The 25,054-nt window shown below is 40.5% G+C and overlaps 1 protein-coding gene across 2 annotated transcripts; it reads left to right on the forward strand.

Annotated features, from left to right (window-relative positions):
• Nucleotides 1-503: 503 nt before the first annotated feature.
• CLCN4 (chloride channel, voltage-sensitive 4) lies at nt 504-21,045 on the forward strand. Of its 2 annotated transcripts, XM_009869005.1 has the most exons (9): nt 504-686; nt 6,266-6,388; nt 7,950-8,156; nt 8,249-8,329; nt 8,855-9,400; nt 11,686-11,872; nt 14,377-14,775; nt 19,236-19,452; nt 20,955-21,045. In XM_009869005.1, the coding sequence occupies exons 1-9, from the start codon at nt 537-539 to the stop codon at nt 21,043-21,045; spliced, it is 2,001 nt and encodes a 666-aa protein (XP_009867307.1). In that variant the 5' UTR covers nt 504-536. The 2 variants fall into 2 exon arrangements, with proteins under 2 accessions (XP_009867307.1, XP_009867308.1); XM_009869006.1 differs by lacking the exon at nt 8,249-8,329 and having other exon boundaries at nt 510-686.
• Nucleotides 21,046-25,054: the final 4,009 nt, after the last annotated feature.

Genomic DNA, 25,054 nt, shown 5'->3' on the forward strand with positions numbered 1-25,054 from the left:
AACCTAGGCCATCCTATGATTCTATGATTCTGTCCTGAAATCATCCTTCCAAAAGGTTGCTGCCTTGGAACGAGTAAGACTATAGGAAAAATACTATTCTCTTCCTCCCCTACCCCTCAAATACACAGTGTAGTTTGAGACCTGCAGCTTACTATAGTGTATGGACACCCTGCCTGAAGCTAGAGCACCTGCCCAGGACAGATCACAGAATCTGAGACCTTCACAAGTTATGCCTTCCCTGTTTGGCAATCAGTCAGTACGAAAAATAAAAGCTTATGAAAGAGCATTGAAGGTCAGACAACAAGCTGGTGTGACTGTTTCTTTGCAAGCTGATTATTGCCCCCAGTTCTTTGGTATATTTGTGCTTACACTGCAGCTGCTTCTCCAAATCATGGTAGGTTTTTTTTTGTTTTGCTGCTGTTATAATTAGATATATTTTCCTCACAACCTGATATGTTTTAATGCGTTGGTTTCTTTTTTTTGCATTTCTTTTCCCAGGCACATTAGCCGGAGTGATAGATTTAGCTGTGGATTGGATGACAGACCTGAAAGAGGGTGTCTGCCTGTCTGCCTTCTGGTATAGCCACGAGCAATGCTGCTGGACGTCTAATGAAACCACATTCGATGACAGGGACAAATGTCCCCAGTGGCAGAAATGGTCTGAACTTCTTGTAAGCCAGTCTGAGGTACGGGAGACCTGATTAGGCTGGGGTCACAGCAGGCCAGAGAATGCCCTTTTTTCATACTTGCTGATGTTCCCTCCAGAGAGTTTCTCTGAAAGTAATGAAGCGAGAGCGTGGAGGAAAAAAAAAAAAAAGACAGATATGGGAGAGGTCTCATTGTTTCAGCATCGAGTGTGATGGAAATCGGAAAACTGCGAAGTCGTTATTTCTTTTTATCAAGTATTAAACCAAACGTGTTTCATAACACATAACATAATCACCAGGGGACCTGAGCTGCTATCCTTTTTTTTTAAACACAGTTTTATGGGACAAAAATGATGATCCCTGGCAAACACATTTAAGAGGATTTTTTTTGTGATTGAAGATAGTTTTCATGCATTCACATATTGTGAGTAGTGGAAGCTGCATAAGAACTGCTTGTTATACCCTTGCATCAGTTTCTTTATCAGATAGCAAAATATTTAGCTAGGGCTGAAAGCTGGGAAAATAATGGGCTCCCTGGGAGATGGCCAGAGAGAAAAATTTGCAGGGAGAGAGGAGAGGAAAAGAAAAGGCTGATCTAGACTGACATGAAACTTATATTTTAAGATTTTTTCTATTTTTTTTTTCAAAATCGTAGTAAATTAAAATACAAAGAATGCTGTTTCAAAGCAAAACAGGTGAAAGTTTCGTTTCGATGACAATCAAAAAAAGCAAGGTTTCTATATTCCTTTTAGCAAATAATACTTTTATAAAAAATGCAAAAAGAACATTTTATTCAATGTGTTGAATAATATTGATACCTTCACACTCAACAGCTCACATTTTTGGGCAGAATCAAAATATCTTTTTTTTTTTTTTTTTAATTCCCCTCCTCCTCATTTCTGCAAGTGACTTGAGCATGACAAAAATTGAGTATGACATGGAGGTGGGCTGAATGTGACTTTAAAGAGAACTGGCTTAAGTATGTAAAAAAAAAAAAATCTGGTAATGCAGTTTGGTCAACAGCAGGAGGAGAAAATGTTTACTTCTATGGGATAAATCACCTCCAGCCAGCCAATTAAAAAATTGACACCTTGGAGAGGTTGACTCAGGCCTTCCCCCAGTGTGGAGGTAGTCTGGTCCTGCAGAAAGTATTTGAGGGCACTTTCATTGCCATAGAAATTTGTCATTTATGTTCCCTTCAGGTTTACAGTACAAGTAGTACTAGATGAGAGCATCCGTGAATACGTACAGCCCAATTTTCTGTAGTTCTAATTAACCACAGTGAAAGCAGTGGGTTGCTGGCTGTTCTTGAATATTCCCACCACTTAATCAGAGGCAAAAATCTCTGCACAGCTGCCAGTCTGCAGTGCCAAGCTTCCCTTTGCCAGAGGTTTGCTAGATTCCCACTGGCCTTCATCAACAGATGGTTTGGGTGGTTCTTTCTCTGTAACAGTGAAGAAATAACACCCCGGTATAAAGTTGCAGGGCTGGGGACATTGTTGTGATTTATGAGAAGAAGAAAAAATGTGGGAAGGGAAACAAAAGAGGAGGCTGTTACAATTGTTAAGGGATTTGGAAATCCTGTGTGCGCGGCTGTCACGCTGTTACGTTGAAAGGCTGGAATATCTAAGTGGAGCATTTCCTTGAGAAAATGTATTGCTCTGGCCTGCTGCAAGAAATCAGCCGTCATGACGGCTGTATGCTGTGGCCTATAAGAAAGGTATCAGTTAGGCGGGCACCATGAAACTTTACTTTGTATTCAAATTGGGCTTCTCACCCCCTACTGTACTGTCAAAGTGGAAAAAAGGTTCATTTTGGCTTAGTTTTAGGGTCTTTCTCAGCATAAACAGGCCTCTAAGATCTGTGGGTTTCTGGCTGTCATGGCCTGATGGATGCTGTAAATATTAATAATATAGCTGTCTACTACTGTTACACTGAAATCCCAGGCAAAGCCCAACAAAAATGTGAATACAGAAAGTAAAAATTCTGTTTGGTAAAAAAATGCTTATGATATGGGCAAGTTTTGTATTAAGCCTTGAGCTCTAGAGGACTCTAGGAGGGATCAAAATACACTAAATTTGACTGAGTTTCAGGAGAGTTTCTTTTTTTATTATTTTTTAAATATATTTTATTTTATGCCCAGCATTTTCGTAACAGCCCTATAAAACAGCAGGGCACAGAAGGACTAATTTGGAGCCCATTTTAGACGAAAAAGCATTTGGAACAGTTTCCATAAAGGTACTCTGGTCAGACATGTCTTCTTTTCTTATGCACAACTGTGACTCTTTTTTGTCATAACCAACTAAATTTGACATTTTCAGGACCAAGATTTAGATCAGTTCTTCCTTGTGGTTTTGCCAATTTATGGCTGTGATAAACCCTGTACTTATGTTCTCACTGAAAATTGTGACATTTCCTATGGCATCTCTTGAAAAATGTTCTCATTCTAATCCTATAAAATGAGCCAAAACCAAAGTCTTGATATAAATTATTATGGAAAACATAATAGCACAACAGACATACACCAGATTACGTTTTTTTCTCTAATCCCTTTTGTTTTCTAGGCCAATTATATCCTTCATTCTTCTGGTCCTGAACTGCTTCCAAAGAGCAGGTGAAGAGTTTTTTTGATACAAGAAAGTTTCAAAACCTCAAATTCACTAAAGAAGTGGATGTGTTAAAGCACATCAGATGTCACCCACATCAGCTAGATCTCTAGCCAGTGTCTGGTGACCCTGAGCTTCCCTATTGTGCAGATTCAGCTTGGTCCCAACCTCAGCGTCACTGGAGCTTGAGGATCCCATATCTGATGCTTTACACTTGGCCAGGGTAGAAGTAAGGACCCCTTGTCTTCCATGGCTTGCGACACTGGATCCAGCAGTGGAGCAGATTCTCATCCCAGGGCTTCTGTATCTCCTGCCACAAAGTTAAGTTCTGCAGGACAAGGAAGACCCTCTGTAGTTGTAACCCACTTGCCAAGTTGTAGCCCACTTGCCAAGTTTTAGCCCACTTGCCAGTTTTTCAGCCTTGAATTTGCCAGTCTCAATAGCCTCGAGGAGACACATTGCTGTAACCTCCACTGGAGGGAGTCTGCGAGCTGTGAGATCCCCAGTTGAGTCAGACTAGAGCTTTGAGCCTCTGGAGAACACAAGCACTGGATGGCGTGATGGGCGAAGTGGTTTATTTCAGTATTCTGAGTTTGTGAAGGCTGTTTTCAATTGTGTTACATTTGTACCTAAACTGGACTGATGCCAGATACAAAGCACTGCTTGGTCTTGCAAACTAAAACATACAATTTTATTCAGTTCCCCTACTTGGTTCTTTACTACTGCTGCCAGAGAGAGCCCTTTGAGCTACTAGCTACTTCCCAGAGAAGTTGTGGAAGTCCCCTCCCTGGAAGTGTTCAAGGCTCTGCTGGGGCTTTGAGTAACCTGGTCTAACAGAAGGTGCCCCTGCCCATGGCAGGGGGGTTGGAGATAGATGACCGTTAAGGTCCCTTCCAACCCAAACCATTCTCTGATTCCATGACTGGTCTCTGCAGATGAGCTCTTTTGGTCGTTGATGCCAGTGTACATACTTAAGACTTTTAGTGATTCAAGTCCTTACTAACGGCATGTAATGAATAAGAAATGAGCCATTTCCTATACTGAGTTACTACTTCTACACTTCCCAAAAGTTTTCTTTTTATTAATCATTAGAAAGTTCTGCAGACGGACCCAGAGAATACCAGATATTTGGAAAGCTTAACAGTGAAAGTTGTCCCAAGGGCTAAGACTGAACTGACCATAGAGACTCTTGCAGGGTCCTGCCGTAGTGCTGTAGGTGTGTGTGCGATTGCAGTAGCAAGCTGACATAGTTTTCATATGGCTTCTGAGATGTGAAAGGAGAAGTAAAAAGAAACAAAGTTAACTTGATTCCAGCGGATTCAAAAGTAAAACTACAACTTTTGCTCAGTCTTGTAGGGCCAAATTGCTGCAATGGCATTGGTCTTCTTTGGAGTTACTCCAGGTTCACACTGACAGGAGTATTTTGCCTTGAGGCAACATATCCAAAGTTTTCTCTAGAGGAAGAATAAATATTGTCATAGCTGTTTGTAATTGAAAGCACTACGAGAAGACGTTCATGAGACTATCTTCAGCTGTAGCAACAAAGATCCATGGTTACTACAGATGAATGTCAATCACTGTAAGCATGAGATCTGTGACTGCTGAATCTCAGGGCATTGGGAGATGGCATCACACTGCTCTTCTGCTATTACCAGCAAAGCTAACTGCTAAATTCAGCAAGCACAAGACCTTACCTGATTGCCCTTCTTTGAAATGTATCCAGAAGTATAAGGGCATTTGTTCCTTTACTGTTCTTTCAATTGGACAGAGAGCTGGAAAACGAGGCAAGCATCTATGCTGTAAAAGGTTGATTCCTTGCAGGCTTACAAACAGGGAGACCTCTCAGCTCTAGGGTTTTTTTATGAGCTAGACTTGGCCAGCTCTGCTAACTGTAGACGTGATACAACTGATTAATGCCTATTTTCCTACTTGATTTATCCTAACATTGATATGCAGCCTGCTCTCCTGCAGAGCAAAGACAGGGGCTGTTCTTGAGCAGCTGGGAGTGCATCCGGTAGGAAGAGTTCACTTAGAGGTGAAGGATTCATACCAGCTCATGCACTGAGGTTCGTCTTAGTTGCTAGAGTAGATGGTCTGAAGGCTGTGTCTAAGAGGGGTTTTTGAAATTAATCTGAAAAAAAATATGCTTGTGAAGAGCGACGGGTGTTCTAAGGCAGATTTTAACAACAGGTTTGACTTGACTGTTGAAGAGAGGTAGAAAGCTTTAAGGTCACTACTGACTGTGCTTTCACTATGGCACTGCACAGTCAACTGTAGCTAATGGTCATTGGCATTTCCATTCTGTCTGTAAATTAAAGCTATTTGGTTTGAAGATAGGTTTTATTATTGATTTTAATGCTTTTAAAATACCAGGACAAAAATGTCTGAGATGTGTCTGAGTGGGATCTGCCAAAATATTGTGCTTTCAAATGATTTTCAGCCCTATCGTGAATAGCATCACATGGAAGGAAGGACCTGTTAATGGTTTTACCCTTCCTGTTTGTGAACTGAACAGGCTACTGATATACGCAGGGATGTAATTTGAAAATATCAGCAGCTGCATGGAGAACTGACCTTTGAATACCAGCCTTCAGAAAAAGATGTATCAGGGTCTCACCCCTTGTCATCCACCATGGGATTAAGAGAGCAGATTCCTTCATCAGGTGCTTTTTTTATCACCAGTTACTTTTGCCCTTATGACAGATTTGTTTGACCTTTTGGAACTTTTTTGTAGGCACCCATTTGAATTTTATGGGTTTTGAAAGATTCCGTATAAGGTGTTTGGGTCCCTTGCAAACAGGCTGTAATGACTGGGCTAGGTATGTATTAGTATGCTGCTTCTTTCCATGGGTAATAAAACTTTTGGAGTATATAAAGTTACTTGTCCTTCCCGAGGAAAAGCGGCAGCTAACATGTAAATGAACAGATCAGGCTCATCATGCTCCCTAGTAGAAGTGTGAGATTTACCAACCTGCATTTGTCTAACAATGTTTGTTACTGTTATTTTTCTAGGGTGCAAGTGCTTACATTCTAAACTATTTTCTATACATTATGTGGGCTCTGTGTTTTGCTTTCCTGGCAGTCTCCCTGGTCAGAGTGTTTGCTCCTTATGCCTGTGGCTCTGGAATCCCAGAGGTGAGTTCTCTTTGTAGGTGAATACCAAATACTAAACAAAGAAATGATAATTTGCCACCTTTTCCCATTCCAGAACTGTACTATGAGATAGCATAGGAGCAAGAAGATGCTTTTTCCATTTCATCTGCCTCATTCCTTTATCTAACATGTCTTTATGGTGCCCATCTAAATTTGTCATAGCAGAAAACATTCAAATGCCACTGTGACAGGTTAATGTACATACTCATTCCTTGCCAGAACTTAAATTAAATATCAACAGATCTCAGTCATCACTTTACGGCTTCCAACTTTTTGTGGCTGAGACACATACTCACTAGAAGATTATATAGAATTTTCCTTGGATGAAATTACTTGGGCCAGTTACAAAACCAGTCATTTTCTAGTCCAGGCCTTAAATAAAGCTGAAATAAAATGAAGAGGGAGGGCTGAAAAGCTAAGGTTTCCTAAGCTACTAAAGATTCAAAATGTCCATAATTCGGGAGGTCTGAAAAGTGTCTAAGGTCCATCTTCTGCAAATTATGTCCTTGTACACAATGTCACGCTGGTGTGACAGCATTATGGCAGCCAAAATCTCTACTTGGTTTTCAGTATTTTACATATTGGGCCTCAGTCCATATTTGAGCTGTTAAAATGAGGAACCATGTAATTCAATCAGCATAGCTACTCAAAAGTTTTGAAGTCAGGATTATTACCTAGGAATCTGGCAGACAGAATTCAGCAGCCCAAATTTTAGAAATCTTGGCATGTAGTTTTTTTCATCTCTAGGAGAAGCATCTAGATGTTTCATAGCCAATTAGTGAAAAAGCCCCCAAACCGCAAATAATTTGATTTAAATAATTTTCATGGTTCAAAGTAGTCGTGTGCATGTGTTTGTTATGTTTGATATATCTGTAACTGTTTTTAAAAAGTTTTGATATTTAACTGTATTTCTAGTTCCTGAGTAGGAAATCTCCCACGTGAGGTGATACTCAGCTCCAGCCCAATTTCAGGGATACAGTTCAAACCCAAATCCCGTCCTGCAGCCTGTGTGTCATGCACGTGCATTGTGCTCTATTCTAGCTGCTTACATGCAAAATTAAGAGGAAATTTGTAAAAATAAGATCTCTTGGACTTTCTCATTTCAGAATACTTGCATGCTTTTATGGCACAGCCATTCCAAATATTTAGAACTTGTTTTTTGTTTGTTTTAACTGGGAAAAGTCTGTGGTTGTTTATTTCCTTTTTCTGCTGCTTTGTTAAAGTTGTGTCTAGTTTAACTCTGATCCTGTAAGCCAGGGAGATATGTCAGAGTTCCATATTTCTATTGATCTCTGTAAGACTCCCTACTGACACAAAAGACCACACATAACACCAGTAAAAGTGAGGTCTGCTTAACCCCTGCTCGGATATCGCTGTGGGAAAGTTGCCCTACCTATGGTTTCTTTTTTTATTTCCTCCCTCACTCTCTCTTCTCAAGCATTCAGCAATTTTATTTAACTCTGCTGCAGTTTAAACTCCATTTGCAAGTTCAGATTTAGAAAAGGTTTCTTCAGTTCTTCAACATGTTCTTCCTGCTTTCCAGATAAAAACCATCTTGAGTGGGTTCATTATTAGGGGCTACCTGGGCAAGTGGACACTTTTAATCAAAACAGTCACCTTGGTTCTGGTGGTATCTTCAGGCCTCAGCCTTGGGAAAGAGGGGCCGCTCGTCCATGTGGCCTGTTGCTGCGGAAACTTCTTCAGCAGCCTTTTCTCAAAGTACAGCAAGAATGAAGGAAAGAGACGAGAGGTGAGGTTGTCTCACATCAAGTCTAATTTCCCTGTCCAAGTACTTAGTGTTTCAACAGACTCATGCCTTTTATGTAAATATTTGCTTTGCAGGTGCTTTCGGCTGCAGCCGCTGCAGGAGTTTCTGTTGCCTTTGGGGCTCCAATTGGAGGTGTCCTTTTTAGTCTAGAAGAGGTGAGACCTGGCAGTTCACTTGCTTCAATAAATAAAGTTCCATTTGATGACATTTTTCTAAGATTCATCTATATTTTTCAAATTTTTTTTCTTCCAATGCAAAAATAATCTTTGATTTCTAGTAATAAATAACTAGATAGTTTAGCCTAATTTGAGTAGGAGAAGAGCACTGGCTTTCTGGAAACAAATTAAATGATTCAATCTGGAAACGTATCCTTGTGCAGCGGCTTCTTGAGCTTTCAGCTTCCTGACGCGTGGGCCAAGCTGTCAAGCATCCGTCTTATAATCTCCTGCCAGAAACTTTAGATTTAGATTTATTGATTTCCTTACTGGTTGCTGCACCCTACCTGAAATCTGAAAATGCCTTTTCTGATACCTTTGTAAACGTGTTCTGGCTCTGGTTAAGACCAGTGCTCCCAGAAGAGCCAGGTGTAGGGTCACAGATGAAACACGTGAGGATGGCAATTAAAGAAAACGCCCTCTGTCACACTCAGAGAAGTGTTTATGGTCTCTGCTTGGTTTTAGGTCAGCTACTACTTTCCTCTGAAAACCCTCTGGAGGTCATTTTTTGCTGCTCTTGTGGCTGCCTTCACACTGAGGTCCATCAATCCTTTTGGAAACAGCCGTCTGGTCCTGTTCTACGTGGAGTACCACACCCCCTGGTACATGGCCGAGCTCTTCCCCTTCATCCTGCTCGGCGTCTTTGGTGGCCTCTGGGGAACCCTCTTCATCCGATGCAACATCGCCTGGTGCAGGAGGCGAAAAACTACCAGGCTTGGGAAATACCCAGTCCTGGAGGTCATTGTGATAACGGCTATCACTGCCATCATCGCCTATCCCAACCCCTACACCCGGAGGAGCACCAGCGAGCTGATCTCAGAGCTCTTCAATGACTGCGGCGCCCTGGAGTCCTCGCAGCTCTGCGACTATATCAACGACCCAAACATGACCCGGCCAGTGGATGACATTCCTGACAGACCTGCAGGCCCCGGAGTCTACACCGCCATGTGGCAGCTCGCCTTGGCTTTGGTGTTTAAAATTGTCATCACCATATTCACTTTTGGCATGAAGGTAAATTGGGGACAGGTGACAAAGCTGATAGGCTTTGTGAGCACAAGGCATGGCTAAGTTGCCATCAGCCGCTGTGGTCGGTCTGACAGGGCTTGTGTGCCTCTGACCTATACCCATCCAGGAGGGTGTTGCTGAAATGCCTGTAGGTTCATCTGCCTGCCAGCACCTTGCTCTATGGGACCCTGACAGCAGCAGAGGGATGAGCGAGCCCTGCATTTCCACCTTCTAGTCATCTGCAATTTTATTAAGTGGTAAAGAAATCCGGGTGGGAATTTAAACCCGCTGCTGCCAATAAGCAAATTCAAGATGATTCCCACTGCAGCTGCCTTTCAGCTCTCTCAGGGATATGGGGTATTTACAAGGCTGTTTGTCTTGTTGGATTAACGTCTTAATGTGCCTCAAGGTAGCTATGCTCAGGGAAGTGATGGTTTTACATTTGCTGATTTACATAATTAAAACCTTGCAAAAATAGAAAAGTAGGTGAAAAGTTCTATTTTTGCATATTTTAAAGCACTGTAGCTTGGAAAACAGAGGAAATGAGTGGGAGGACTGACAGATATATGATTTGATTATTCTAGATTGGCAGCCTTTTCCTTCCCCTTCTCCTCCACCCCATAAATGGGTGACGAAATGGCCAAGAACAATTTATCTAAGCTTTCACTATATACAAAGCTGTTTGTGGTGAGTTTTATATATCTGATTGCTAGAGCCAGTATAAAACACGTATCTGTCTGTCTACAGCTCCCATTATCTGAACTTTTAGGTCTGGATCTGATTGCAGCAGACCATGGGAAGTTTTTCTATATTTTACACTACACTCAGAGCTAAAGAATCTCCCCTTCCTCTTAAATACTGCACTTGGTTTAACTGAGGATCTGTCTTTTAGAAGGCTTTTTATCCCAAAATATAGTAGGAAATCGTTGGAGTTTTGCTTTTCTTTTGTGTGTTCTCCATCTGATGACAAGGACTACTGAACGGTAGAAGGTCATTCAGGACCAGTGACTGAGTGCTGACAACTTCCTAAGCAGGAAGAACAAGTGAGAGTTTAAGAACACTTGGATGTTGCAGGTGTAATACTTTTGGAGGAGGACTTTAAAAGGAGATGCCCTTCACTGCAGAAACCGATTCATGGCTGGCATCATGCATTTCTTTAAAAACTTCTGAGTTTGGTTCTTTATTTGACATGTAGTTCTTGATTTATTCTATATGTTTAAAATTTCTTAGAAGTAATTGACAGCTTCAACTATTCTGCAAAAGAACAAACACAGTAGCTTTACCCACCAAATCTAGAAGGCTCAATCCAACTTTATCAGCAAAAATTGATACTACGTGGTGGTGGACATAGCACCTGCTGTTATGAGCCCTAATGCCTCAGGGCCAGGATAAGGTTGTTAGTTTAGTTTCTTAAGAAGCTCAAGGTATATTTTCAGAACTAAAAAGATATAACAGCCTTTCCTCTGTAAAGCCAACAAAAAACTCCATGCAAGCCTTTGCCACAGATCTGAGCTGTCTTCTCCACCAGGAAATTTCTCTCCAACTTGCAGGTGCACTTGAGGAAACACACTTAGCTAGGGCAAAGTGATTTTTCATTTTCTTTTGTTTTTTCTTTTTTCCCCTCCTCATTTCAACACTGTTAATGATTTGTCTGTATAGCAGACAACAAGCTAATTATTCAGAGAGCTTCCTGGAAAATACATAGCAAAGTGAGATGAAGAAATAGCTGCCTCTCAGCAGTCAGCCTACTTTGAATTTTTATTCTGCATTTGACATTTAATTTAAAATCTGGTCTGATTTAGCCTGAAAACATAGTAATAAAACTATAAAATACTCCATGTGATAGCAGGTGAAATCAACATGTTATTTTTCATTTAAGCTTATTCTTAAGCCCATGACACAATCATCAGCAGCTCCTGACCTCCTGCTGAGAAAGCAATAAAGGCAAAAGCAGAATTATCTCAACTTCTGAAGTAGACTATTATTCAGAAACCCCATTTATCTAACAAATTCAGTGTGATGAAGCAGGTAGGATTAAAAATTACTTTAAAAATGCATCAATATTTTATAAAGCCATTAAGACACATGTAGCCACACCAACTTATTCTCTGCAGAAACCTATATCAGATCATGGGGAACATCACTGTAGGTTGCCATAAGGCTATGGCCTTCTGAGCTAGCATTTAATAAGGAAACCGTGTCCACTCACCACTAATAATGAATTGTTTTCTCAATAAGTTAATTACTAGTCATTTTTGTCAAGGTGTTCACGTGTCTATATTTTACTCAAGATTCCTTCAGGCCTCTTCATTCCCAGCATGGCTGTTGGAGCCATGGCTGGCAGGATGGTTGGGATTGGAGTGGAGCAGCTGGCATATCACCACCATGACTGGATCATCTTCAGGAACTGGTGCAGACCCGGGGCAGACTGCGTCACACCGGGACTTTATGCTATGGTGGGAGCGGCAGCTTGCTTGGGTACAGTACCTGCTAATCACTGATTCGTGCATGAATAACACTGATGTTTGGAGCACCTACAAGTTATTTTTGAGGGCTTTGTGTTAGGTGCTATGCTGACATTTCTGGCTGCAATAACAGCTGAAATCAAGAGCTGATGGGCTAAAGCATGGGCAGCTTCCTCTAATCGTCTCTCCAGTGATCTGCCGGGTAGTCAACAACAGAGAGACTTGCAGCCACCAGTGCCTACTCCTTGTAATCTGCCAAAAAACATACAGAAGGAAAAAAAGTTAGGCTACAGGTTGCTTTTTCTTTTTTATTTTGATGTAATGAAATGTGCTGTAGCTGAACTAAAGTTACTTCCTTGTTTAAACTGTGCTCTCTTTCAGTGCAGGGAAAAAACTTCCCAACCAAAGTTCCAACCAAGTTCCAACCAAATTTTAAGATACACAGAGGTATAAAATCTGGGTCTTATTTTGTCTGCATGTCACACTATGGTCAACAGCGCTGTCTTTGGTTATCATTTTGACCATAGGACAATATCTTATTATATTCAACAAATAGAATTTATTGGATATAACAGGAAGACTGGTAACTATTATAGCCAGATCATTGAATAATACTTCACATGTAAAATTTCTAATAATAGATACAAAAGGAATGTTACAAGCATACCACCTAAATGTGTTTTTCCACATCCTGTCTTTCTCCTTCTGTAGAATCATAAAATGTTAGGGGTTGGAAGGGACCTCTAGAGATCACCTAAATCAATCCCCCTGCCAGAGCAGGATCACCTAGGGCAGGTCACATGAGAATGCATCCAGGCGGGTTTTGAATCTCTCCAGAGAAGGAGAACTTGTATGTTCTACCTCCTTTTGTTGCTGTCTTTGATAACATCATTAGATGATGAAATAATAGTGGGGAGACGTAAGACATGATTAATGTAATTGAGTAGATTTGAAATGAAAGATGTACTGAGGGAAGAGCTGGAACAGTTTCAGTTTTGGAGTATCTTGGTAGAAAAGTAGGACCATTTGTGCAATCAGTTGTAGAGGAAGGAAGGGTGGGATTTTTCTGTCTAATGTCTCTAATGTAGACACCAACATCTGAGGTAGCTGTGCTAATACACTTCACAGTCAACAGAAAAAAAATGAGATGCTGGAGAGGTCAGTCTCATCTGGCAATAGATACCTAAACCCAAGCAAATGAATTTGGCACTGAAAGTGACTTTGTCTTCAGAGATTTTAAAGGCAGTCTGGATGACCTCTTTGGATGTAAACACCTAGAGCATGTTAAAATAACTAAGATAAATCTTATTGCAAAAAAAAAGTAAAGTGCTTCCTCTTGTCCATAAATGATCTTAATGTTCATAAAAGAAATTACACACAAAAACCTTTGCTCTGATATTCCAGTTGATCTAGTATGCAATCATTTCCTTGCTTAAAATGTCCCAATCAAGGTGCAGTGATTTTAGTAGTACGGTGAGACATACATCAGAATGGTCACTGCTTACTCTTAAGCCCAAGATCTGTCTTGCTTAGAGTAAGATGTAGAGCAAGTATTAAATGATTCTCACTCTGGTATGTGCTCTCAGCTTTTCAGAGTCAGAAATTTAAGGCATTCCTCAGACGAAAGTCATATCCGGATCATTGTGTTAAATAATCAACAATTTCATTTTTCTGTAGGCTGCTAGATTAAAAGCATGTTTTAATGACCTGCTGATGATTTCTTTCATCTAAAATGGTGCTGTATTTTGAGGCCTAAAAATAGCAGACTTATTACATTTACCTTTTGAACAGGGGCAAAGAAATCTTACCTAATAATTCAGTGATACGTACACACTCATCTGCAGTTACATTACTTTTATCCTTTCATGTAAACTGAAGGAGTAACGACCTTGCTTATGAAATCAACATGGAAAGGCTAGTTCAAAAAATATGGCTATGACCTGTCTACAGCTGCATGCCTCAAACCAAGTTCTGTACAGTTCAAGCTGCACATTATACTGATATCAAAAGTTAGAGTTTATATTGTAATGTAGCTCTTGCAGTGGTCCTAAACTATCCTTACGTAGGATTTTGTAACCATGTTGTGCCCAAAGATCATGCTTAGCTTTCTCTTCAGTATGAACGCAATAGGCAAACTAATGTGAAGATCAGCTCCTACCTGCCCCAGCCATGGCACTTGAGTCCTTTGGAGGGCTAATGGCAGGATTCAGTTTTAATCTCTCAGGTATCCAGTATAGCTGATTCTTTGGCATGCTTTCTGGTTTGATAGCTCAGCCTTTTAGCATCTTTGGCTTGGGCAAGTTCACACAACCCTTCTGGTGAAAATTGCAGGTGCTGAAAATTTGTTTTTCTTCAGTGAAATAAACCAAAAAATATTTCATAAAGTATAAGGGCAAAGTACTCAGCATGACTAATCTCACGCATTTTTGAGTGTAAGACTCAGAAATATAAATGAGTTGCTTAGCATATGTACTTCAAGAGCACCGAGGGAAACTTGACTGCTTTCCTTGTTGGCAGGTGGTGTTACCCGAATGACGGTCTCTCTGGTGGTGATTATGTTTGAGCTAACAGGAGGCCTGGAGTACATCGTACCTCTTATGGCTGCAGCTGTCACAAGCAAGTGGGTGGCAGATGCCTTTGGGAAAGAAGGGATCTATGAAGCTCACATTCATCTGAACGGCTACCCGTTTCTGGATGTGAAGGATGAATTCACCCACCGAACCCTGGCGACTGACGTCATGAGACCAAGGCGCGGTGAAGCTCCTCTCTCTGTTCTGACGCAGGACAGCATGACGGTGGAGGATGTTGAGACACTAATCAAGGAGACTGACTACAATGGCTTTCCAGTAGTGGTTTCAAAAGACTCGGAGAGACTTATTGGATTTGCACAGAGACGAGAGCTGATTCTCGCGATAAGTGAGTATCAGTGTACATGTGAGTTTGATTTTGATAGGGTAGGATGCTACCAGCGTTATTCACCTTGAAGAATGGATAAATAAGAACAGAACCTAACTTTTCCCCCAAGAATGGCTTTTACTAGTTGCTAGGACCCACAGCTGGAAGCTTTTCAATTGCAATATACCACCTGGTAGCCTTCTGTGGGCGTGGCTATTGTGGTCTTAATTTTACTGTCACAACAGTACAATATGATTCCACTAGAGACAATAGAGATAAACCTCACTCATATGGCAAGAATTTTTGTCAGAACCAGATCAAAAGCCACTGCAGTGCTGAGCTTCCTGCAGTCTCCATGGGCTGCCAAAGGAGCTGGGCAGTCATGAACCTTTGTCATCCTGTGACAAAGTACAAGTGCCTATGTTGCTTTCTGCTGCACTACCTCAATTTTTTCTCACGCATAGGTCTTTTGTAGTAGGCATGGAAACCTTTTCAGTGGAGGACGATACTGATAAAGACGGCTGAGTTTTGTCAAGCATCCAGTGGATGGCTGTTCGGCTACCTGTGAGCCTGATCCAGGTCATTACAGTTCTTGATGCACCAGGTCCTTTGCTAGTTGGCCTGATAGCTAGGTGGAGATTGAAAAGACAGGTATGTAGGTTGAAAGCAAGTGTTCCCTGTCACCAGTAAACACTGCAGAGCTGCAGAGATGTGCCAGCCTAGCAAATCAGCCCCAGGGTCCTCTCCCAATTCTGGCAGTCCTGTAGTGCTGAGGCCCAGCTGGGCAGGCAGGCGGGCTGCTAGCTGGGCATAGTTGTTTTATACTTTGCAGGGGAGTGGAATGTCTGGCATGTCCAAATCTCCTTGACATGGAATTATTCCTCTCTGCATGGGCCTGTTTCATCCCTGTGCCTCAGGCACTTATAAAAGCTGTTGTCTCAGATGAAAACTCCCATATTCTTCAGAAAAAAAAAAATCCATGACTAAAAATTTAGAGCTATTTTAGAGGGCTACTTTCCTGCTCACTTCTCACAAAGCTAAAATAAAATTTGAAATGACAGTGCTCTTTAAAGCACGTATCTTTTTAATGCATACTTATTTTCATCTCCTGGATATAAAAAGACTCTGTCTGAGTGATTAGACCTAAAATTTATATTCATTTATTTAAGGACACTCAGCTGTTACTTGATTCCCCTCTTCTCCTCCCACAGCAGAAAATCATTAATGCTGCATTAATATTACAAAAAATTACAAAAAAGAAAAGAAATGACAGAGCCCAGTGTTCTTCCTTTAAAATGTAGTGCAGAATTCAGTAAGAAATTCTTTTCTCTTTTTTTCCCTTCTGTAGTGTAAGCTGTCATTTGATTTAGAGAAAATAGTTCATGAACTGAGTTCAATTCACATTTAATTCTATCACTAATTTCTCAAAAGGTAGAACAGGCCTTACTGTCAGCTCTGCAGCTCCTCTAATAGTACAACCGTAATGTAACTTCCAAGGAGTGTGGGAATCTAACTTCTTCATTAAAATCCCACTACCAGTGCCTGCTTCTTTATTCCTCCTCCAAAAACAAGCAAAAGAAAGTCTCCATGAAGTTATAATTCTCTGTGTACCAGTCTCAGTATAAGAGGATTTTAAAGACACCGAGATGAAGTCCAAGACTGCTAGCTGCAATATCCACTTCAAATGGCTGATTTTCTCAGAAGGCTAATCTTCCTTTGGTAGTAACAAAAGACATCTTGGATGGCCAAACTAGGAAAGTAAATATGTGTCTGAAGTTTCACCACATGTGTAAATGCCAAGAGCTGACACCATTTATAAAATAGCTTGTATTTTATTCTGCTTTTGGTAATGATTTTCAAATGCTTTCTGCATTCCCCTGTGAAAAGTTAAAAACTTAATCAAATGTATTTAGCCTACCCTGTGCCTGGCTTTTACACTGTCCATGCCATGTCATGGCTGTAGCACTTGCTGCCATCCAAACCTCATAGTCTTTTGCACCGCCTCTGCAGGCAGGTGTGCCAGTGGGAAAATTGCATGGAATGAGAATGCAGAGCCCTCACTTTAAAAGTTCTGCTTCAGAACTTTGTCCGAAGCGAGTCAGAGAAGTTTAAGGAACCGAGTAGTTTGATTCAGGTCATAAATGGCAACACGGCTGAGTGGGCTTGCTAGAAGATATATAAAACACCTGTTCACACAAAGCTCTCTGCCTCATCTGAGTTACATCCATGTCATTTCTTTCTTACTAATTGGAGCACTAAGCACACCCTAGAAGTGCATCCAGTCCCTGTAAAGTGAACAGCAATGCCACTTCCAGTTGCTCAGAAGCACCTTGAGTATTGTGTCCCTCCACTGGTCCTTGTTGAGCAGACAGGCAGGTCAGATGGGCACAGCCACTCTCTGTAAAGCTCTTCTTAAATTTGGCCAGCTTTGGAGGCACCGTACAAAAGGCAGAGTCTTGGACACAAGCCAGGTGGCCTGTGTAATGTACTTTTCCTAGTGTGGAGTTGAGAGAGCAACATAGTTAATGTAGGCTGTGAACTGTGAGCTCCTTAATATGAGAGGCCGTTTCACATTTGGGAGAACTAATTCCCTCTCTAGCTACGGCAAGAGCTTTCTGCACAGACTGTAAAACCAGACATCATCATCCATTTTCTTTGCTCTTTCTGTTAAGCCAAATCAGTTTTTCTAACCCACCAAGTGCAAAACCGATCTGCTCTTCTGCCTTACCTTTAATCTTAACTCCTCCATCCAGTGAGACAAAGTCCACCATTTTTCTGATGTTGCTGAATTTGCTTGATAGTACCGCATCAGTCAGATTTCTCCAGAGAGGTGTTTGACACTGAAGAGTGAAGTCATGGCTTGGCTGATTGCTGTTGTCCAGGGCCGTCACTGCCTTGGGAACAGCAACGTGGTAACTGAAATGCTTGGGCACGTTGCTTTGGGTGCAGCTTCGGGAGGGAAATACCTAGCTGTCAAGGGTTTTTATCAAAGGGTGGGAGTTACCTTCAGTTTGATTAATGTTACCTCTTAGCATAGATCATATATCAAAGAGCTATGCAGGCATATTCACACTTGGAATTAGATGTACGAATCAAAACAAGATGAGACAAAGTTAGCATCATTCCTACAAATGCAGTAGGGCTTGTAATATGTGGGGTGAGAAGGTTGAAAATCATATACTGTACTGATACAAGGCTTGAGCCAGCAGTGCTCCAGTTCCAGAAATATTACAAGACAATGATCGTTAAAGGAGAAAAATAATGCAGCTGGAACATGTTGGAAACCATTACTGTCTGAACATTACAAGTCACAGCAGCAGGTTTCTGCACTTTGATTAATGGCAATGAGCTTCAAGAATATATACATACGTTTTGAGTATGTCTGATTTGCTGTACCTTTCAAGAACAGAAGCAACCTATATTAATCAAAGATAATAACTCTAACTATTTCCAAGAATTTATATGAAAAAGAAAAAAGAAGACTCAAGCCTTCAGAGCCAAACACATGGTATGCTTATTCTGGGTAGAGAGAAGTTTATCATTTGGAAATCCATCTTGTATGTTGGTTGCACCTTGTAGTGTTGAGCAGAAATGAGGTAAATACTACAAAGAAAATAAACTATTTAAGTGCTAAGAATTCTTCTTGGAGCATACTTTAAATTAAAAGGCTTATGCTGATCATGCAAACTTTAGATGTAGTGTGAAACTCAATAGTTTGATCAAAGTGTGAGTGATAGCTTTTGAAAGTCATCAAATATGTACTATTGAGAGAAATGTACCAAACTCATTTACTGCTATGTATTGTCCCTCCCTTTACTATTTACCTTTAAGCAGTATGCTATTTTTTTTTTCTGTCCTTTTAAAATCTAGATATGCAAAGTCTATTTAAGGAATTAAGTGCAAACCCATAATATTCACCCCTCACGCCAGAGAGGTGTGCCGGTCTAGAACAACACCCACACAACCCCCAGATTCCTGGGATATGAATTTGTCTTTCTTTAGGTTTGTGTTCATAAATCCATTCACTGTGCCCAGATTTCCCAAACTCCACTGAGAAGTGTGGGAACAAACACACTGCTCAAGGCAGCTGGGACCATACGCAGCTGTTGACTCCACTCCTTTGGGCACACAACAGAAGTTTTTGTTGTGATTCTCACAATGGAGGAAATCAAATACAGTCATTTGAATTTGACATAAATTGGATTAGTGATGTTTGTGAATGCAATGAGTTGGATATTCATTCCAAAAAGCATTATCCCAACCAAGCAAAAGTATGTGTTTGTAAAAATATTACTTAGATTTGCTTCAAGGGAGCAATATCTCAAGGAAATTCAAGTTTGCCCAGTAGCCCCAACTTCTGGAACCACAATACATTAAAGACCAAAAAACAGCTACTACCTTTGACTTCCAAAAGAGGATATTTTTTTTTGTTTTCTTATCAAGGCTAATTCACTGTCTCCCTTGATCTTTCTGTTGTACAGAGAACGCAAGACAGCGTCAGGATGGGGTGGTGAGCAACTCCATCGTGTACTTCACCGAAGACCCCCCAGAACTGCCACCCAACAGTCCCCACCCACTGAAGCTGCGGCGTATTCTCAACCTGAGCCCTTTCACTGTCACTGACCACACGCCTATGGAGACTGTGGTAGATATCTTCCGAAAACTCGGCCTCCGACAGTGTCTTGTCACTCGCAGTGGGTGAGTAGATGCTGAGTCAAGCACACTTAGAGAATCTGAGGAGATTTTCTTCAGCATTAACAAAAACACTGTTCATCCCATTTGAAGCCAAGTGTAGCAAGTAGCTAATTGGTCAGCACCTCTCAGACAGTCAAGTGAATATTTTGATTTTGTCCATTTTGTGAATGGAAGAGTAAGGGAAGGTTGCCCAGTGTCTCTCCCAGGCAGCAAAAGAAGCCAGATTTAGGACCAAAATAGCACTTGCCAGGTGCTATATTTCATTCTGTTCTCCCAAATCCTTGGTGTATTGTCATTTAGATAAGTTAAAGATAAATACAAAATAAACTGCTCTGACTCCCACTATCGTTCAGTTTTCAACAGAGGCAGATCTGGCAAGTGGTACTGTTTGCACAGACTGTGCCTGTTCCTAGACGTCCAGCTAGATTAGATGCTTGTGAAGACTGCGATAAAGATGTCAGTGGAGGAAAATTAATCTGTTCAGCTTTCTTTAATGGAAAATGGAAAGGTGTATAACCCAAAAGTCCAGACAAAACAGCTGAAGAATTGTGGGCAAACATGTACTTTGGAGTAAAAAGCAGCACCATGCACTCTAGAAATTACATCCCATAATTCCAAAGGGATTTGAGTTATTTTGGGATCATAGTTCATCCCAGGATCTAGTGGCAAGAAAAACCTTTACAATAGGATAGCAAAACTTGAGCTATCATTTTCAAATGTGGAAGACTAAGATTTAGTCTTCTGTAACAAGTCTTTTTCTTATTAAAAAAATATTGTGTATCAGCTGTTACTATTAATGCAGTGTCCTCAGCATTAAGAAAACAAGAACCATTAATGGGACACAGATTTAGATCCTGATTTTGGGTGACTAGATTTGGAAATTTTAATCCTGAGTTCTAGCAAAGATGGAAACCCCATAGTTTCAAAATTCAGTGCTTTGTGGTCTTCAAGGACCACAAAGCTCTTAGATACTGAGGGTTACCAGTTTTTTGTCTCTTGGGCCAGACATCTCACAGGTCTCATCTTTCTTGACAGATATAAATTCATTTAAGTTCACATAAAAAAGCAATTATTGCTCGAATTTGAAGGAAGTATTCTGTCAGACAGTGAAAGTTTCAGAAACTCTATGCTTTACCTTGGTTTGCGTATCACTAACCCTCATGCGCTTGCTCAGGGCACTGGTGCTTGGCTTTGTGCTGTTGGTCCTCTGCAGCCTGCGCCTAAGGAAAATCATCACTTTGTTGTACAAAGCCTTGGCAGTTGTAGCTCCTCCCTCAGTCGTGTTACTGACTAAAAGAAGTAACAACTCAAAGCATTTCACTTAATGATCATGGCTGGGATAGTAAAAATACACAAGGTGAGAATGGTTTATGTAAAAGATAATCGTTGGGGAATGCTTACACTATATGTAAGCACTCACAAAATGTCCCTGCCGCTGAGCAGGGAGAAAAAGAAGAATGATATATGAGATGATTGTTGACCTTTCCTTTCCTTTTCTTCTCTAGGAGGCTGCTGGGTATCATAACTAAAAAGGATGTATTAAGACATATGGCTCAGATGGCAAACCAGGACCCTGAATCTATCATGTTTAACTAGGCTGGTAAAGGAAGAAGAAAGTAACCCCAAAGGAATCCCTTCTAGATTAAGAAAAAGGCTATGTTCGGCGTTTCATTTTGTTTAAAGAGAAAATGTAGTGTGTTTGAAGAATGGCCCAATATGCCTCTGACAGAGGGATTGGACGCAGGATGGCACTTATTTAATGAGGAAGGCAGTTTAGAAGCTCTGAGCAGCTGCAGACATCAAGCTGTGTTTCCTTAATGAGATTCCCAACAGCTCAATTGGAGCGTTGGTGGGGGTAAGTGATGTGGTGCTTAGAGACAAAGAGCCAGGAGCACCAGTGGGATGCATCAACATTCACATCAACTCATGGGGCAGGTGTGAAGACCAGCAGATGCTGTTTACATATAACCTCTAAAGAGATATAAAGATTTGTGTTCCAAACTAGAGAGTGCGTATGAGTAATGTCACTTGTATTTGTTAAAGAAATCATGGCTATTTATTTGCTACTGAATGAAAAAAAATTGCCATATTTTAAAATGAAAAATCCTGTCATCTTCATTTATTTTTGTAAATGTTAAGTGAATCAAGACTGGAGTTAAAGGAGCAAGAACACAGTTCAACTTGCTTTGCAATGTAGTGTCCCCTGCTTCCAGCTTTAGTAATTTGAATTTTATATAGTTCATCATTTCTGTCAATCAACTTCCCTTTATTAATGTCAAAATGTGACTTATTTGTAAGGATTTATTATATCTCTATGCAATTCTGCATACAGGTACTATAATAGTATTATGTGGTTTGCTGTGGCAACAGGGGAAAACACAGAAGCCTGTGGAGGAATTTTTAAAGGCGCTAAAGGGAGATTGGTATCCATCTCTCATTGATGTTAGTGACAAGAGATTGAATTCCTTACCTGTCTCCCCTCAGGTACCTCACCATTTTTCACAAACTAATGAAGTTCTTCATTGATTCTTGATTCTCCATTTAGTTCTTTTTCATCATTGCTAATTCTTGGCATTTATCTTCACTGGCCAAGAAATTGCTAAAGTTAATTTGACAGTCACAGACATTTATTCTGTAGCAGATCTACTCTTTATGCATCTGCCATAGGACTACGGAATCCTTCCCCACACACCATGGCTGGGTAAGATCAAAGAGACTGAAAATGCAAATGACTATCAAAGCTTTAATTCTTGATCTGTCTGCAGTAAGAACACAAGATTTAACAGCCCCGCCCGTAGGGACGTCCAAGTCACTCAGGTAAAAATGCTAAATTTTCCTAAAACCTTGTTCTGGTCCTATATGAGATGCACAGAGTCAACATTGTTAATATACTAGCACTTTAGTCAATACTGTTGTTGGTAACAGAAGACCAAATTCCACTTGCAGTAGTACATAACCCACAGTGCCCCATGTTTCCTTTATAACTGTAAGCTTAGAGATCAGAGAGAAGTTGCCTCTTAACTTAGATGCTCTGAATCCCCTTCAGACCCTTTGAGAGTCTGGTCTCTTCATTTAGGCATCTAAGACCTCTGGTGTTTTTGTTCAAATTCATACAGGTATCAGTAGCTCAAGTCCACTGTGTACAGATGAGTTATCATGGGCAGAGAAAAGTGGAGTCTTTGTGCCAAAAGAGCCTGTTGCTTAACACATACAAAAGCCAGACTGTTGCTCCATCTTGTAGGCAATGGGCATGAATATTGTGTCCGTGAACAGAGACAACCAGCCAGGTGCACTCTAAGTGAGATGCCTGAAGTTACAAGTCACAAATTCTTCTTCTAATCTCAAGTGATCCTGCTTCCTTCTGGCATGTGTCGCACTGCATTCACACAAGGCATGGCCCAAATTGTCTAAGTAAAAGAAAAGGAAGTAAAGGGACAATTTTAGTTTGCTAAGTACGCCATTTAACAATGGCATTTGCAAAAGACTGACATAAATATACACAGCTCTGGCCAAAGTCCATAAATGTTTCAGTGTATGCTTTTTGTTAGCTGAACATCTGCAGTACAATGTATTATTAAAGGGATATTGTTTAAATGTGTAAACTATAGAACTGAGCAACCCCTTCTTTCTGAAAATAGGAAATACAACATAATATTGTTGTTTCTTCTGTTTTTTTTTCTGTGAAGCTGTCATCAGCCAAACTCATTAAAAAAAACCCAAATCGACAACTAAGCTTGTAAACATTGGATTCTCCCATTTGAACGAAGATGCCATAATGAAATAACATCAGTTTATTCCCACAGCTAAATCCAAGTAGAGCTTAGTACGAATGTCACTTTCTACCCCAAACTACAAGAATCTAAGGGATTTGGACTAAGATGAAAAGGCTGACTTTTGTGAGCAATCTTTTTCTGAAATTAAAACTGAAGGACTGTGTTCTGCTTTTCACTTTCATAGCTCTTAATGTGAACACATACGTGTTTGATGAACACTTTCTCCATCTTTCTTAATGCTTAGATAGGAAACACAAGTGCGTACTCTTCTCCACTTTTGTACTCTTCTACGCTTCTAAATACCTCCTTTGCTCATAAACCAAGAGTTGGGAAGTGAATTAATCTGCTATTTGAAATCAAACTCAAAGTTTCATGTATATCAGGAAGAAAGGAAAAGTCTAAAGCCTCTGTTAGTGAAAGAAGTTTCACCCATGTCACATTATGATGTAGTCCACAGCAGACGTAACTCTGAAAAATGTTCATAGTACTGAAAGCAATGTTTGCTAACAGGAACCAGGGTGGTATATCAACACAGAAAAACATTGTCATTCTCTGAGAAAAAGACATGAGGTCACCGAACTGAGGTTAAACTGGCCATAAATACAAGTTTCCTTGGATATCAGCTTAAACTCAGTCCATGGCTATGCACAGGCGTGTGTGGCTAAGCCAGAGGCCTGATCTGCTAAAACCAATAGTCAGCTCTCTGATACCTTGTCTTATGAGACAGCATATGAGGAGCCCTCAGGACTTAAAAAGAGGATCCGTAAAGCCAGTATGGTGGTTTGTAAGAAAGAACAACAGAAGAAAGTGAGATTTTTGCACTTATCGTGAGTACAGTTTGACCCTGGGACTATCTCTTAAGCAGAAGGCAGGTAACTGAGTGTACAGCTCTTTTCTATCAAGCACGTTCCTCTTTAGATGGAATGGTTTAGAAATCTAAGGGGTCGAGGAAAAATGCTTTGAATTTGTAACTGTGTACTTCTGCTTCTTGCTCCCATGTCTGTTCAAAATACGTTAAACCCCCTTAGAGGAGGGAGTACTAGCTCTCCAGAAATAGCATAGTCATAGCTAACTTCAGCTGCTTGGCTTTATCAAGGATGATGTGATGGTAGAATGACTAGGAGGGCTTTGAAACTGGCCAGATTTTGCTAATTAGAAATTTTCCTCCATCTTACAGTCTTCATTGCTCTTAGCCTAAGTGTCTGAATGGGGAACAGTCATAATAGAAATTAATAACATGCTTTTCTCAAAAAATGCAGTTATGATGTCATGATTTAATGTATTTCCCCATAACAAGCCCATTATCAGTCACTGCTTTCCATCTATATTCCCAAATATGTCTCAGAAGTTACTGAATACACTCCAAGAGGGATAGATCTCAGCCTTAAGCATTTATTTGAATTTGTACAGCTCAAGATAGTCAAGTAGCCCGATCAATCTGAGTGTTACATAAGTACTTTAGTATATAGTGCTTACTTTACGTAACCTCAGTTCAATCCTCATGTTCAAGCAGTTGGACTTTGAAGATGTCAAACTAAAAAGCATAAAAATCTTTGAATGATGCAAGTTCAGTATTGTACCTTTGTTTTGCATGGACTGTGTTCAGTTACATTCAGCTTCTGATGTGTACTTGAAGCAATCTGTACCAGAAAGTTTATTATTAAAGTCCAGAACATGGATGACATTAGCCAGACCCCTTTGGCTGTCACAGTGATTTAATTATTAATTCTTATGCTTTGATGAAGCAGAAGAAGAATATTTAAGAATTACAGGAGACACACTGATTCCGTGTTGGAATGACGCTATAATTACGAATATAGTTTTGCTTTGGT

The sequence above is a fragment of the Apaloderma vittatum genome, unplaced genomic scaffold, assembly GCF_000703405.1.
Source record: "Apaloderma vittatum isolate BGI_N311 unplaced genomic scaffold, ASM70340v1 scaffold37434, whole genome shotgun sequence".
Taxonomy (NCBI): domain Eukaryota; kingdom Metazoa; phylum Chordata; class Aves; order Trogoniformes; family Trogonidae; genus Apaloderma; species Apaloderma vittatum.